This window comes from Rhinopithecus bieti, unplaced genomic scaffold, assembly GCF_001698545.2.
Source record: "Rhinopithecus bieti isolate Rb0 unplaced genomic scaffold, ASM169854v2 scaffold_5750, whole genome shotgun sequence".
Taxonomy (NCBI): domain Eukaryota; kingdom Metazoa; phylum Chordata; class Mammalia; order Primates; family Cercopithecidae; genus Rhinopithecus; species Rhinopithecus bieti.
The window spans coordinates 1,643,656-1,658,769 of NW_016805082.1; the positions used below are offsets into that span (position 1 = coordinate 1,643,656).

The window sequence follows — 15,114 nt, forward strand, 5'->3', positions numbered from 1 at the left end:
AGTCTTACTTATTATAAAGATCTCCAAAGCAATATATTCAGTAAAACTCAGGTTCCTCTTGTAATCCTGTAACATCCTTAAGTATGCATTGTGAAGATGACTGGTTTACCAAGCTTGATTCAAACATCATGGGTTACAACACTTAAATTTGCTTACAGTCCCATAAGGTAAGGTGGTGAGAAGATATCAGGGGAACCAGCCCCGAGTATTTTAATGTAGGTTCTTTTCTATTTTGCCTAAGTGTTGGCCAGTCTGAGAAACAAAGGGAAAGGGTACAAAAGAGATAAATTTTAAAGCTGGGTGTCCAGGGGAGACATCACTTGTTGGCAGGTTCCGTGATGCCCCCTGAGCTGCAAAACCAGCAGGTTTTTATTAGCAGTTTTCAAAGGGGAGGGAGTTTACGAATAGGATGTGGGTCACAGAGATCACATGCTTCACAAGACAATAAAATATCACAAGGCAAATGGGGGCGGAGTGAGATCAGAGGACCAAGGCAAAATTAGAATTGCTGATGAAGTTTCATGTCCCACTGCACACACATTGTCATTGATAAACATCTTAACAGGAAACAGGGTTCAAGAGCAGAGAACTGGTCTGACTAAAATTTGAAATTCCTGACTAGGCAGGAATTTCCTAATCCTAGTAAGCCTGGGGGTGCTGCAGGAGACCAGGGCGTATTTCATCCCTTATCTATAACTGCATAAGACAGACAGTCCAGGAGCGGCCATTTTAGAGACCTCCCGCTGGGACTGCATTCTCTTTCCCAGGGCTATTCCTTGCTGAGAAAAAGAATTCAGTGATATTTCTCCCATTTGCTTTTGCAAGAAGAGAAATATGTCTTTGTTCTGCCCGGCCCCTCAGGCGGTCAGGCCTTATGGTTATCTCCCTTGTTCCCTGAAAATTGCAGTTATCCTGTTCTTTTTGGATACCCAGATTTCATATTGTTCATACACACATGTTTTACAAACAATTAGTGCAGTTAACACAGTCATCACAGGGTCCTGAGGCGACATACATCCTCAGTTTATGAAGATGATGGGATTAAGAGATTAAAGACGGGCATAGGAAATCACAAGAGTAGTGATTAGGGAAGTGATAAATGTCCATGAAATCTTCACAATTTATTTTCAGAGATTGCAGTAAAGACAGGCATAAGAAATTATAAAAGTATTAATTTGGGGAACTAATAAATGTCCATGAAACCTTCAAAATTTATGTTCTTCTGCTATGGCTTCAGCTGGTCCTTCCGTTCAGGGTCCCTGACTTCCCGCAACAAGAAGAAAGTACAAAATTATGATGTTATTTATAACACAACTCTTAGCTAAACTTCTGTTGAAATTTCCTAAAGATTATAAAGTATGTTTATAATAGATTATTTTGCCGTCAGCCTCTTGAGATATGCTTCTTTTTATGCTAAGTAAAATGTAACCTCTTGCCACAACTCAGATCTTTTCTCTTTATTGATTTCTAGTGTCTAAAAAGCACGGCAAGCTCATTACATTCTTACGAACATTCATGAAGTCTCGTCCAACAAAACAGAAGCTGAAGCAGCGGGGAATCTTGAAAGAGAGGGTGTTTGGTTGTGACCTGGGGGAGCACCTTCTAAATTCTGGTTTTGAAGGTAAAAGTAAAATGTGCAAGCTTATACTTTCAGTTTCTGACCTCTCCGTATTGGTTCTCTATGACCAATTATGGAGTAGATTTAGGCAAATGATAACTGTTTCATTTCAGTTCAATGCATGTATTAAGCTTTCTCAGGTACTCAGTTCTGGGTGGAGCTGAGAATGAAAAGTCTACGAATGCACTTTGGCATCAGAGATGCTCATGTTCTGTTCCAGAAGAGTAGGACATTCACACGAAATGTATTACAATCACCCTGTTATTTTGCCTTACTTTCTGTTTCTCCCTAGATAGCTTCTTCAGCCAGTTTTGCCACCCACATTTTATCCTAAAATATTTATCTAATTCTTCTTATGGAAAAAAAGCTGTCATGGTTTTGAGACATAAAATGCCAAAATCAATCTTCCAATTTTTTTGTTTTTAAAGAGACAGGGCCTTGCTTTGTCGCCCAAGCTGGAGTGCAGTGGCATGATCGTAGCTGACTGCAGCCTTGAATTCCTGGGCTCAGGCAGTCCTCCCAGAGTAACTGGGACTACAGGCATGTGCCAGTACACCTGGCTCATTTTTATTTTTCATTTTATTTTTTGTAGAGAATCTGTATTTTATTTTTTGTAGGAATCTATATTCCTTTCTTTATAAATTATGAATCAAGAATTTAGTTGTTAGATGGTGGGATGGATAGGGGGGAAAGAAAATAGGAGTTTTCCTTTTATATTTTAAAATAGCACTTTCCTCTAGCATCTCCTTCAGAAATGCTAGAAGATGAAGGTAGGATCTACCTATGATGTTGTTAAACACCAGAAATAGGTGATTGTGAAATTCCAAATTAGTATGGGAAATACCCATTGTGCCTTTTGAGAAGACCATTAGTGAAAAACAATGGTAAAGTAATACTAATAATACTGAGTTGATAGTATCAAGTTCAAGTGAAAGTCTTACTTGTTGTTAAAAGAATATCAATGGACTTAGGAATTTAATGCAAACTGTACCGTGTTTCTTGAGAGAGTAGACAAAATGTTATTTCAAACAGATGTTATTTCCAAATTAATACCAACTTAATGCAGATCCCTAAAAAACAAAAACAAAAACAAAAAAAACCCTGAGGATTACTTTTGCAGCTAAATGCACATGGAAAACTCAACCAGTGACAATGTCAAAGAAAAAAATCAGTGATAGGATGGGAGTTTTACTAGTTTTACTATATATTAAAACAATATTCAAAACTAGAAAAGCAGAGTTTTCACTGTGTGCGGTAGCGCACGCCTGCAATCCCAGCACTTTGGGAGTCTGAGGCAGGCAGATAGCTTGAGCCTAGGAGTTCGAGATCAGCCTACACAACATGGCAAGACCTGGTCTCTACCAGAAATACAAAAACTAGCCAGCGCAGTAGTATGCAGCTGTAATCCGAGTTACTTGAGAGGCTGAGGTGGAAAAATCACCTGAGATTGGGAGGCAGGGGTTGCAGTAAGCTGATTTCACGCCACTGCACTCTAGCCTGGGTGACAAGAGCAAGACCTTGTCTGAAAAAAAAAAAAATTTTTTTTAAAGGCAGAGTTTTGTGCAGAGAATGAAATGTGAGTGAAACAGCTTAGAGTGTTCGGAAATAGTTGTTACTATACATAAGAATCCATTATGAAAAAAGTATGGTTTTAGAACCATGTCACATGGAAGAGCTGTTTATAATACATATTGAGATAATTAAATAGCAGTTTTGAAAAAAATTCACACTTCATCATCCTGAAAATAAACTTCAAAAGTATAAGTTAACCATTTTAAACTTATAAAATTGCCAATGTGAACTGATTTTGTCTTGAGATAAAATAAATAGCTTTCTCAAATTTAATAAATAAAACATTAAAGAGATGCTTAAATATAATATCTATATATATACTATATCTATATATATTATATATAATATATACCCTTTTCCTATAAAATAACAATATAGAGGGAGAGGTACCATAGACCAGGAAATATAATCATTTTTTGAATATGATGAAATGCTACTATTATAGTGTATGAGGATATCATTTCAGATTTTTTAGAAGATTAAAGTTCCTGAGTAAAAGAATGGAGAAAAGATACAAACATTACACAGAAAAACGTTTATCCTATTTGTAATCATGGAAATATATCTTTAGGCAATTTTGAAATACCATTTTACTTTGGTAAATATTAAAATAACAAAGCTATTTTTCTAAATTATGATATCCAGTGCCATAAATATAGCAGTGATTTTTACCAGTAGGTTTAGAATCGTTGTTTTCAGGAAGTTCTGAGTTAGCACTACCTTTTTGGAAAACATTTGACATTTCATAGCAAGACACTTTATAGTGTTCCTTTCATCTAAGGAATCCATCCTTAGGGACTTATCTTAATGTTATAATTAAATAGAAATAAAAATGTTCATCATAGCATAATGTATGAGAACAAAGAAAATGAAATACCCAACTTTGGGAGAATGTTCTTTTTTGAAATGGAGTTTCAGTCTGTCATCCAGACTGGAATGCAGTGGCACAATCTCAGCTCACTGCAACCTCTTCCTCCTGGGCATAAGCTGTCCTCCTGCCTCAGCTTCCTGAATAGCTGGGACTATAGGCATGCACCACCACACCCAGCTAATTTTTGTATTTTTTTTGTAGAGGTGGGATTTTGCCATGTTGGCCAGGCTGATCTCGAACTCCTGGACTCAAGCGACCCACCCACCTTGGCCTCCCAAAATGCTGGGATTACAAGCATGAGCCACCAGACCCATACAGGGGAATGTTCTATAAATGCTGAAGCTATTAAAACTTTTAAGTTTGGGCTGGGTGAGATGGCTTATTCCTGTTATCCTAGTATTTTGGGAGGCCAAGTTAGGAGGATCGCTGGAGGCCGGGAGTTTACACCAGCCTGGGCAGCATAGCAAAACCCCATTTATACAGGAAAAAAAAACAAAACGAGCTGTGCATGGTGGCACACACCCGTACTCTTAGCTAGTTCAGAGGCTGAGGTCAGGGGATTGCTGGACCCCAGGAGTTGGAGACTACAGTAAGCTATCATCCTGCCACTGCACTCCAGCCTGGGCAACAGGGCAAAACCCTGTCTCTAAATAAATAAATCAAATAAGTTTGAATACAATGTAGGAACCTGAAAAATATTATCTATAAATAGTAGATACAACTTTTGAAAGTCTGGATACTTAGGTGATATGAAAAATGAATATAATTATAGTAAAGTATTAGAGAATATTGTTTAGATTTTTTTCTTAGTTGTCTTGCTTTTCAATTAAAAAAATTAGAGGAATATTGGAAATGAATTTAATAATTCATTAATCCCTCTTTGCCAAGTTAAACTCAAATGACTAGAAAAAAATTAACTTGTGACATTAAAGTGTAATTGAAATTCAGTAAACCTTAGGAGCCAGAAACCTTGAAGACCAAGGTCAGATATATTATACTTGGCATATTAAAATAATTTCCTGTTTCATCAGGGTTGGTAATAAATGAATAAATATTCATAAGAAGGATATTCATTTGAATATTCAAATGAAGCCTAAATTAGCAGGAGAAGGGAAACCTTTGAAGTTTATTAACTAAAATTTTAATTAGGAAATAAAACTTTTAAAATAACCAAGTGATTTAGTAGTTTGTCTTTGATTTAATGAATATGTGAGGAATTTCAGTTTTTTCGGATTTTAAGACTTCATAGGGAGCTGGGTGTGGTGGCTCATGCCTGTAATCTTAGCTCTTTGGGAAGCCAAGATGGGAAGAGCACCTGAGCCTAGGAGTTTGAGACCAGCCTGGGAAACATGGCATGTTTAATGCCATGTAACATGTTAAACCTTGCTTAGATGTGATCGTTAATATGAAAAAGAGGCCTGGCGTGGTGGCTCACTCCTGTAATCCCAGCACTTTGGGAGGCCGAGACAGGCAGATCACCTGAGGTCAGGAGTTCAAGACCATCCTGGCCAATATGGTGAAATCCTGTCTCTACTAAAAATACAAAAATTGGCCGGGCGTGGTGGCATATGCCTGTAATCCTCGCTACTCAGGAGGCTGAGGCAGGAGAATTGCTTGAACCTGGGAGGTGGAGGTTGCAGTGAGCCAAGATCTCACCATCACGTCTGGGTGACAAGAGCAAGACTCCATCTCAAAAAAAAAGAAAAAGAAATTGAAAGAGAGTTTTCCAATTTGTCCTGCCATGCTCATTAGCTTTCAAATATCAATTCAATTTTAGTTGTACTTAGAAGTTTCAGTTATGTTTCCATTCTTCATAAGGTTGATAGGGGAGGACAGAGGCTATTATATCACTTCTTTCTGAAAAGTAGCAGGTTAAACTACAGTATTCATCTTTTGCCTAATTATGATAAAAGCTATTTGAGTGGAACAGTATCATTGATTTTTTTTTTGTAGAGACACTGTCTTTACAAAAAAATTTTTTAAATTAGCTGAGCATGGTGGCACGTGCCTGTGGTTCCAGCTACTTGAGAGGTTGAGGTAGGAGGATCTCGTGAGCCCAGGAGGTCCAGGATGCAGTGAGCCATGATCACACCATGGCACTCCAGCCTAGGCAACAGAATGAGACCCTATCTCAAAAAAAAAAAAAAAAAAAAAGACTTCATATGTATTGTCACATGGCCTATAACCACAGTTATACCATATGTGTGTATATATTTACACATACATATATAGAGAGAGGGAGAAACTATTTTAAAGTCTAAAACAATTAGAATTGAATGTGTATTTTAAACTCTAAAATAATTAGAATAAAATGAAAAAATGATTATATACATAATTGTGAGGAGAGATGAGACACATACAGTGTATATAATATTGATATGTATCATATAATTGTCTTTATCAAAGTTTAGACTTTAACATAGTGGCTTTACCCTAAACAAAATTAACCTTGCACTAGATTTTTCTGAGAAGGAAGCTCATATCAAAATTACATTTTATGTGCTTGCTTCGACAGCACATATACTAAAATTTGAAGAATACAGAGATAAGCGTGACCCCTGCACAAAAATGACACACAAATTCGTGAAGCATTCCATATAAAATAAAAATTGTTTAAAAATTATGTTTTGGTAAGTGGTTAATTCTCTGAATATTTCCTAGTGAAAAATCAGCTGTGTAGAGAGATTATCCTATTATACTTTCTGAACTTCTGAGTACCTCTCTGTTGGAGCAGGTGACAAACTTGACCTGTGTCTTCTGTTCAAAGTGTTGTAAGAAGTCACATAGGAACCTGACAAGCCATTGCCTTTTTATTCTTTTATGTGTGGTCCCTGGTGCTCAATCAGGATTCAGGATAATCATACAGAGTTTTAGCTATCACAAAGCAGTGTTTATAATTGAGTTTATTAAACATTATGTCACAGTTATTTGTGGAACTGATTGTTTAAAAATCTGCCCACACAAAAAAGAAATAAGTAAAAATCTGCGTACATAGTACCTGTTTTGAGCATAGATTATACGAATATGTCATTTACTTTGGCATCCTTTTGTTTTATTTTGTTTTGTTTTGTTTTGTCATGGAGTCTCGCTCTGTTGCCCAGGCTGGAGTGCAGTGGCACAATCTCGGCTCACTGCAACCTCTGCCTCCCAGGTTCAAGCGATTCTCCTGCCTCAGCCTCCTGAGTAGCTGGGATTACAAGCGCCCACCACCATGCCTAGCTAAATTTTTTTTTTTTTTTTTCTGTATTTTTTGGTAGAGACAGGGTTTCACCATATTGGCCAGGCTGGTCTTGAACTCCTGACCTCAGGTGATCCACCTGTCTCAGCCCCCAAAGTGCTGGGATTACAGGCATGAGCCCCTGCCCCCAGCCTACTTTGGCATCCCTAACTATAGCTTTAAAATGTTTTCGTTGTTGTTGTTGTTGTGACGTTAATGTCTTTTTCTGGTATCATTGATCTTTTTTCATAAGACTTAGTATTTTTTTTTTTTTTTTTTTTTTTTTTGCTGTACATATTTAAAACTGAATTTCGTTAAAAATTTGAATTGAGATCACTAAAACAAAATAGTGAGAGGTTTATATAAAACTAGGTAAAATTATGTTTGGTACAAAATATTACAAATATTTTGAAACCCTCGGAGAGGACTCTCTGTTGCCTGAACATATTTCTGTGTTGTAGTATATGCACAAAAGTTTAGATCAGAGAACCGCAGGAAAAGGCAAGGCCCAAATAACCCCAGAAATTAATCCTTTAGGTAGTCGTATTAGGTAGAATCATGATACACATTCTAATAAGTAACACTGTGCTCGTGTCCCTTTAGCCTGGAAACCACTTCCCTGAAACTGAAACTGAGTTTTTTCATCTGTATCTGTAATGCTTTCATGATGCCTGGAAAATAGAAGAGATTTAATAAATACATGATTGATGAGTGAGTGAGCAAGTGGATGAATGAAGCGAAAAGAGCCGAAACGAAACCAAAACTGTCAAGAAAAAAAAAATCAAAGATCAATTCTTGTCATACTTATTTCTTACTTCTTTTAGCTATATTCTAGTTTTAAGGATCATCGATTTTAATTTAAATATATACTTCTTATTCTGTTGTCATATGATGATATTTTTAAAACTAAGAATGTAAAATCCAAGTAAATCAGAAGTGTATTATGTGGAGAATGTGGGAATGATTCTGAAAATCGTACCGTCTTTTGGAGGAAGCATTTTGGAGGTTTCTAATGTTATATTTTGACTGGGTTATTATTTGGTGTGCATTTGACTGATTTGTTAGATGGTTTGGGGGTAGCTAGCAAAGTGCCTTTTTTAAAAACTAGGATTTTTTTTTACAAAACATCATATATTGGATTCTTATACTGCTTTCCTACACTTTCGTACAAAAATAAAACAGATCTTTTCTCCTTTTTTCTTCAGACATTGTTTTTCAGTTTCTGCTCTCCTTTCTTCAAGATTCAAGTTTATGCTTTTCTTTCATTTTGCCACCCATTTATATTAAATGACTCATTTGTCTCCCTTAAGCTTATAAGTAATAGTTACGTAATTTTGTTTATTAAGCTCATTATGTGATTGTTGTGTAGACATTCAGTCCTTCTACTCAGGGAACACAAAATGTAAGAAAACGATTCAGATGCTTGCTATGAAGTATTACGAGTGTAGATACTTGGTCATATTATCAGGAAAAGACCTCTAATTCTCCATATTTTCAATATTTTCCTACTTATTTGGAAGAATAAACAGATATGAATCTAATAACTTATAAATATACATATCCAATGAAAATTACCAATGCTTTTTTTTAAATAAATGGTAGCTTATTTTTATGAAAAATTTATGTGTGCTGGGAGAGCCTGATAATATGGAAATAAAATACTGTGCTCTGAAGGGTTTTTCTCGAAGACAAACCTTCTGTGTACCTGGGTGAATTAGCATGCTAATTTGGAGCATATGTGATGAGAAGCATCTTCTCAGTGCTTTACAGGAAAGAATTTTAACTATTTTCCTAAGAATGATGTTAATTATCCCAGTAATCTCTAAATATACCCTTTGAAGCAGGTGACTGAAATTTTCTAGCCCCAAATCTTATTATTCCACTTCCAGTTTTTAAAATTGAAACCTAAGACACCAAGGTTATCATTGGTGGGACAATGTTAGAAATAGAACCCAAGCTTTTATAAAGATACTATATATTTTGCATATCATTTCGACACAAAGGTTGCTTCTAATGTCAATTAAATCCACAAGAAGTACCCAGCAATTCTACCTGCCCTTCATCTTTACTACATAAACATAACCTTTTCTTGTTACTGAAAGTCTTGAATATTTTTAGAAGCAGAAAGCATATAGTTGAAAATGTATTCATATGAACAAGTTCCATATGAAAACTAAGGTTCCTTCCCAGCTAACTTGACCAGATAATGACTATTTCAGGCTCTCGGGGCACTGGTAAATTAATTCACTTGCTAATTTTACACATTGTGTCAGGACAGTGTTCCTGAGTTTTAAATATACAAAGATGAATGATGCATGGTTTTGCTCCTGAAGAACCTGCAGTCAGAAAAGGGTAATAATTGTATAAACAAATAAATGATAATTTGAAATATTGTTGTATGAGCATATGGAACACAGTGCTCAGCCACGTCTACTGGTGGATATTCAGTAAAGGCTCGCTTAAAAGTGAGAGTTTAGGCCCGGCGTGGTGGCTCACACCTGTAATCCCAGTACTTTGGGAGTCCAAGGCGGGCGGATCACGAGGTCAGGAGATCGAGACCATTCTGGCTCACACGGTGAAACCCAGTCTCTACTAAAAAATACAAAAAAAAATTAACCGGGCGTGGTGGCGGGCACCTGTAGTCCCCAGCTACTCGGGAGGCTGAGGTAGGAGAATGTCGTGAACCCGGGAGGTGGAGCTTGCAGTGAGCCGAGATCATGCCACTGCACTCCAGCCTGGGGGACAGAGCGAGACTCCGTCTCAAAAAATAAAAATAAAGAGTGATAGTTTAGCTGGATTTTGAACAATAGACAAGAATTTTCTGTATGAAGAGGGTTATGGGAGAGAGTCCAGCTAGAGGAAATTGTTTTGTGAAGAAGTCATAGGATGATTGGTTTGTATGGCAAAAGGTAACACTTCACTTGGCCTAGAGTTGTACACCATGGAATACTATGCAGCTATAAAAAAGGATGAGTTCATGTCCTTTGCAGGGACATGGGTGAAGCTGGAAGCCATCATTCTCAGCAAACTATCACAAGAACAGAAAACCAAACACCACATCTTCTCACTCATAAGTGGGAGTTGAACAATGAGAACACATGGACATAGGGAGGGGAACATCACACGCCGGGGCCTGTCACGGGGTGGGGGGGCCAGGGAGGGTGGGGGGCTAGGGGAGGGATAACATTAGGAGAAATACGCAACGTGGATGACAAGTTGATGGGTACAGCAAACCACCATGGCACGTGTATACTTATGTAAAAAAACTGCATGTTCTGCACATCTACCCCAGAACTTAAAGTATAATAAGAAAAAATACATATATAGTGTGTGTATATATATCTTATCTATATATCTATATAATAAAAAAGGGGTGTGTGTGTGTGTGTATATAAAATAAAACAAAAGCATCAGCTCTGTACTTGGACTGCCTGAGTTGGAATCTCTCACTTCTGCCACTGTTTCCTGCCTGCCCTTGGGTAAAACTTACTCTAAGATAAATTTTCTTCTCTGTAAAAATGAGAATATGATAGTACTTTCCTTGTAGGATTTCTCTGAAAATCAGAGAGTATCCATTGTAAAGTTCTTAGCATGGCATATATTTAGTACTTAATACTATCAGCTGCTGGTTTTTGTTTTCTGATTTATTTTTTAATCAAAGATAAGGAGGTTAAGTTTTAAATGTTGTTATAGGATCTGACAGAATTTAAAGATGGACTCCAGGAAGGACAGCAAAAGTCAGGAAAACCAAGGAAAAGTTGGTTGTAATAATAAAGGAATGACAATATACTGTTAATGAAATACATTCACTAAAATTATCTAATTAAAATGTCTTATTTGTTTCATTTGCCACTCTGAATGTTTCATCTCTAGTATAGTAGCTCTTTGCAGACCAAATTTTCCAAGCATTTCTTTTCAAGAATTTTAACTAACCCTATCAAACGATCGTACTAAAGTCTGTATACTCATCAATCTGCATTGCAAAACAACTAACATTAAATTCTCAGCTATTATAAATGTTTGAATGGTTATAAAATTTTGTATCATATACTTTGAAAATTCTGTTCTATTCTGCATGCCCCATCGTAGCTGTCCAGTGTATATTCATGGAGCTAACCAGAGAGAGTGCCCTTTGTCATGAGCTGATAATATAAAGGCAAAATGTCAGTAAAGTTAATGTAAATATGGCCAGGAAGTTACAAGATTCCATCTATTTGAAATTGCCTTGGCCTTTGTATTATATTGGTGTTTTGTTTATTGAATAAAGTCAGAATTTGCATTAACTATGAAAATATAGAAGATACTTTTTTAGAAGCAAAATTTTGCAGCACTTACAAGCAATTATATTGTTGAGATTTAACTTTATATATTCATTTGCTGTATCTGAAAGTCAGCTGAACAGCTGTATTTCTTAAAAATCTGGCATGGTGTTAGGACTAAACAGTTCACTCTACTGTCATGTGTAACTGTAACATGATCTAAATGAGTCTACTGCAGAAGAGAGACTGTCCTAATAATGTATTAACTCTTTTACTCAGTTAAATATCGTGACGTAGAACCAGTCTTGATTATTCAGGAATTAGTTATCTAGTTTAGGTGGGAAATTAAATAAATATACCCTCATCATTTTTTGTAGTGGATTAATTTTTGCCCCTTTTAACTTTAATTTACCAATTTTATTTTGCCTTTGTGAACTAAGACTATCTTATTTTTTGGCGACTTTGGTTCCAGTGAATACTACCAATTTAATCTATTGCTTTAAAAATTCTCTTTAGTGCCCCAGGTTCTTCAAAGCTGCACAGCATTCATTGAGAGATATGGCATTGTGGATGGAATATATCGTCTTTCTGGTGTTGCCTCCAATATCCAGAGACTACGGTAAAATCTTACATGGCACTTTTTCACTCAACTAATTAAAATGAAAATATTTTAAAATGGATTCACTTACTTTGATAACCTATTTTCATTAAAGATAATTTAGATAAAATAGGAAACAATATCTGTGTTATTCTCTGTGTATACTTTTCTAAATGGCATTTTTTTCATCTAGTATCAGAGAACCATGCACCTTAATCTCTTCAGTACTTGCAGTTTGTCTCTTTATAATGTTTGAAGATTTTAGCAAATTAAGTTTGAACCAATGACAGCCATGAGAGATAAAATTTGCATTATAATAGAATTATTCTTTAGGTGTTAATTAAAATGTATGGGAATGGAACATTTTATAATCTCCTTTGACCCTGATTCTGTGTATATGTTCAAGTATGCATCTCTACATATTTCACGTCCTCCCCAAATCTTCTCTGAGACAAAAACAGTGACAAACTCTGTGCCAGCAATATTTTATTTTTGCTTAATCTCTTGGATTCTAGATTGTTCTTGATATGCCATTACCCTTTCTTTTTTACTGTAGTACATGGTAACTGCCATTATTCTGTAGAGATTTTAATATTTTAATGGATCACAGAACCCATCTCAGTTTTGGGGAATATATGGCTTGAAAAATACATAAATTAGTTCTTGTACTAAAGACAGTTTCAGTCTTCAGTTTAAGACAAAGTAAATCTTATATTCATATTGTACACACACATTAATCCTCTAGGTGGATGATAAGTGGTCTCATGCCTGTGGATTAGTATTAATTAACCTCCTGGAGAGTGAGCTTAATCTCCCTTAGTATTCTGTGTACAACTTTTATTTTACTCATTCTAATGATACACATTTTCCTGCCTATTAAAATTTGTTGTTAGCTAAGAATTGCTTTATGTTGTTTCTTTTTTTATCCTGCTTCAGGAAAGCATTTCTGTGTTGTACAATTTGTATCTGAGGAATTTCTGTTCATAAGTTTTCATGGATCCATTGCCATTCAATGCTCGTCTCTGGAATTGCCAAAATACTGGATATTCAAGGCATTAGCAATTAGGAGTCCTGTTTTCAGACTGTTGTACTATAAGAGCTGTTCATTCATATGTATCTCAGAGGCTATTGTTCATTTTAATATTAAAGCTGTGCCCTTAATTTCCACATGGAAAGACATCTGTCTTGTACTAAGACATCCAGTTATTGCTGAAGTCCAAACACAACTTAAATGAAATGTAATAAATGGAAGATGATTGCAACTCACTGAGATAGAGCTGAACACTTTTGGGGCTTATGCTTTCTGTTTTTAAGACACATATTTGCTCTCCTCAATCAAGCGATTTTCTTGTCCTCTTCTATGTCAGCCATGAATTTGACTCTGAGCACGTCCCCGACCTGACGAAAGAACCGTATGTTCAAGACATCCATTCTGTGGGCTCCCTATGTAAGCTGTACTTCCGGGAACTCCCAAACCCTCTGCTTACCTACCAGCTGTATGAGAAATTTTCTGTGAGTACAGGCTACTTTTGAATCTAATTCTTTGTGGAACTTTACTGTGCGTTTGTTCAAAACACGTGACCATTGGTTTGGTCACATGTAAGAAATAGTTCTGTGACCGAAATGACTCCTTAAAAAAAAAGAAATATTGCCAGCTAGTCAGTGGTCTTTGCTGTTTTCACATTGTCATTGTTGTGCTTTCTGACTTTGAGCTGCTAGTCTTGTCACCCTTAATACTGATTACCATCAAGCCTTTTAAAAATTAGTTTCGTAGACCTCAGTGTTCACACTGTGTGGAAACCGTTGACTTCCTTAATACAATGTTGTGTTTCCTCGCCATTTCGCATCCAAGAGCAAAGCAAGTTGATCTCAGAGTGAAAACTGAATTGTAAGTGAAGAACTTTCATTGTTACCAACAGAGCTCACTAGTTTATTTTGTACTGTAACTGTTCTAGGATGCAGTTTCAGCAGCAACAGACGAAGAAAGGCTGATAAAAATCCACGATGTCATCCAGCAGCTCCCCCCACCACACTACAGGTCAGCCACAGTGGGTGAATACCAGGCAGAGGTAGAAGTCAGTTGACCTGTAAACGTTTTTTTTTTTTTCCTTTGAATTTCTATTTAAACTTCCTTGGAGTTCTAATTAAACTTCCATTATATATATACACACACACACACACACACTAGATGTATGTGTACATATATATATATATGTTTATGTATAGATACTCATTTGTCCTTAGATCCCCAGGGCCTGGCACACTGCTTAGCATTCTATAAGTACTTAAAGGTTGAATGAATGAATGAATGGATGGACAAAAGGATGGCTGACTAAACTTGGGGGTTTTTTGTTTGTTTTAGTTTCTTCTTTGGTTTTATTGTTGTTGCTACTTTTTAAAACCTAATTTGATTTGTGTGTTAGTTTGGACTCTTGGAAATATTTGTGCTATGTCTGAGAAAGCCAGAATAAAATTGAAGGTTACTTTGCCAGTTAGAAAAAGAAAACAGTAGAAACTAGATTCTAGTGTGCAAAGAAACAAAAGATACATTTTAAAATTCCAGTTATTGACAAGAAATTAAATTCAGCAGATGTTCTAGTAATATGCAAATTAAGTAATTTATTTTTTTTTTCAAAATGACATTGCTTATGTATATGTTTCAAAAATCAGTACTATAGGCCAGGTGCCGTGGCTCATACCTGTAATCCCAGCACTTTGGGAGGCCGAGGTGAGTGGATCACCTGAGGTGAGGAGTTCGAGACCAGCCTGCCCAACATGGAGAAACCCCATGTCTACTAAAAATACAAAATTAGCCGGGCATGGTAGCGTGTGCCTATAATCCCAATTACTTGGACACTGAGGCAGGAGAATCACTTGAACTTGGGAAGTGGAGGCTGCAGTGAGCCGAGATCGTGCCACTGCACTCCAGCTGGACAACAAAGCGAGACTCCATTAAAAAAAAAAAAAATTCTAATTGTG

The 15,114-nt window shown here is 36.3% G+C and overlaps 1 protein-coding gene across 2 annotated transcripts in view; it reads left to right on the forward strand.

Annotated features, from left to right (window-relative positions):
• The window catches only part of ARHGAP32 (Rho GTPase activating protein 32), a 173,354-nt gene that overhangs the window by 137,464 nt on the left and 20,776 nt on the right, over window positions 1-15,114 (forward strand). For both annotated transcript variants that reach the window (XM_017871179.1, XM_017871180.1), the window contains 4 exons: window positions 1,472-1,621; window positions 12,054-12,156; window positions 13,503-13,647; window positions 14,091-14,173. In XM_017871179.1, the coding sequence (XP_017726668.1) occupies window positions 1,472-1,621; window positions 12,054-12,156; window positions 13,503-13,647; window positions 14,091-14,173 (481 nt within the window). The remainder of the gene's footprint in view (window positions 1-1,471; window positions 1,622-12,053; window positions 12,157-13,502; window positions 13,648-14,090; window positions 14,174-15,114) is intronic.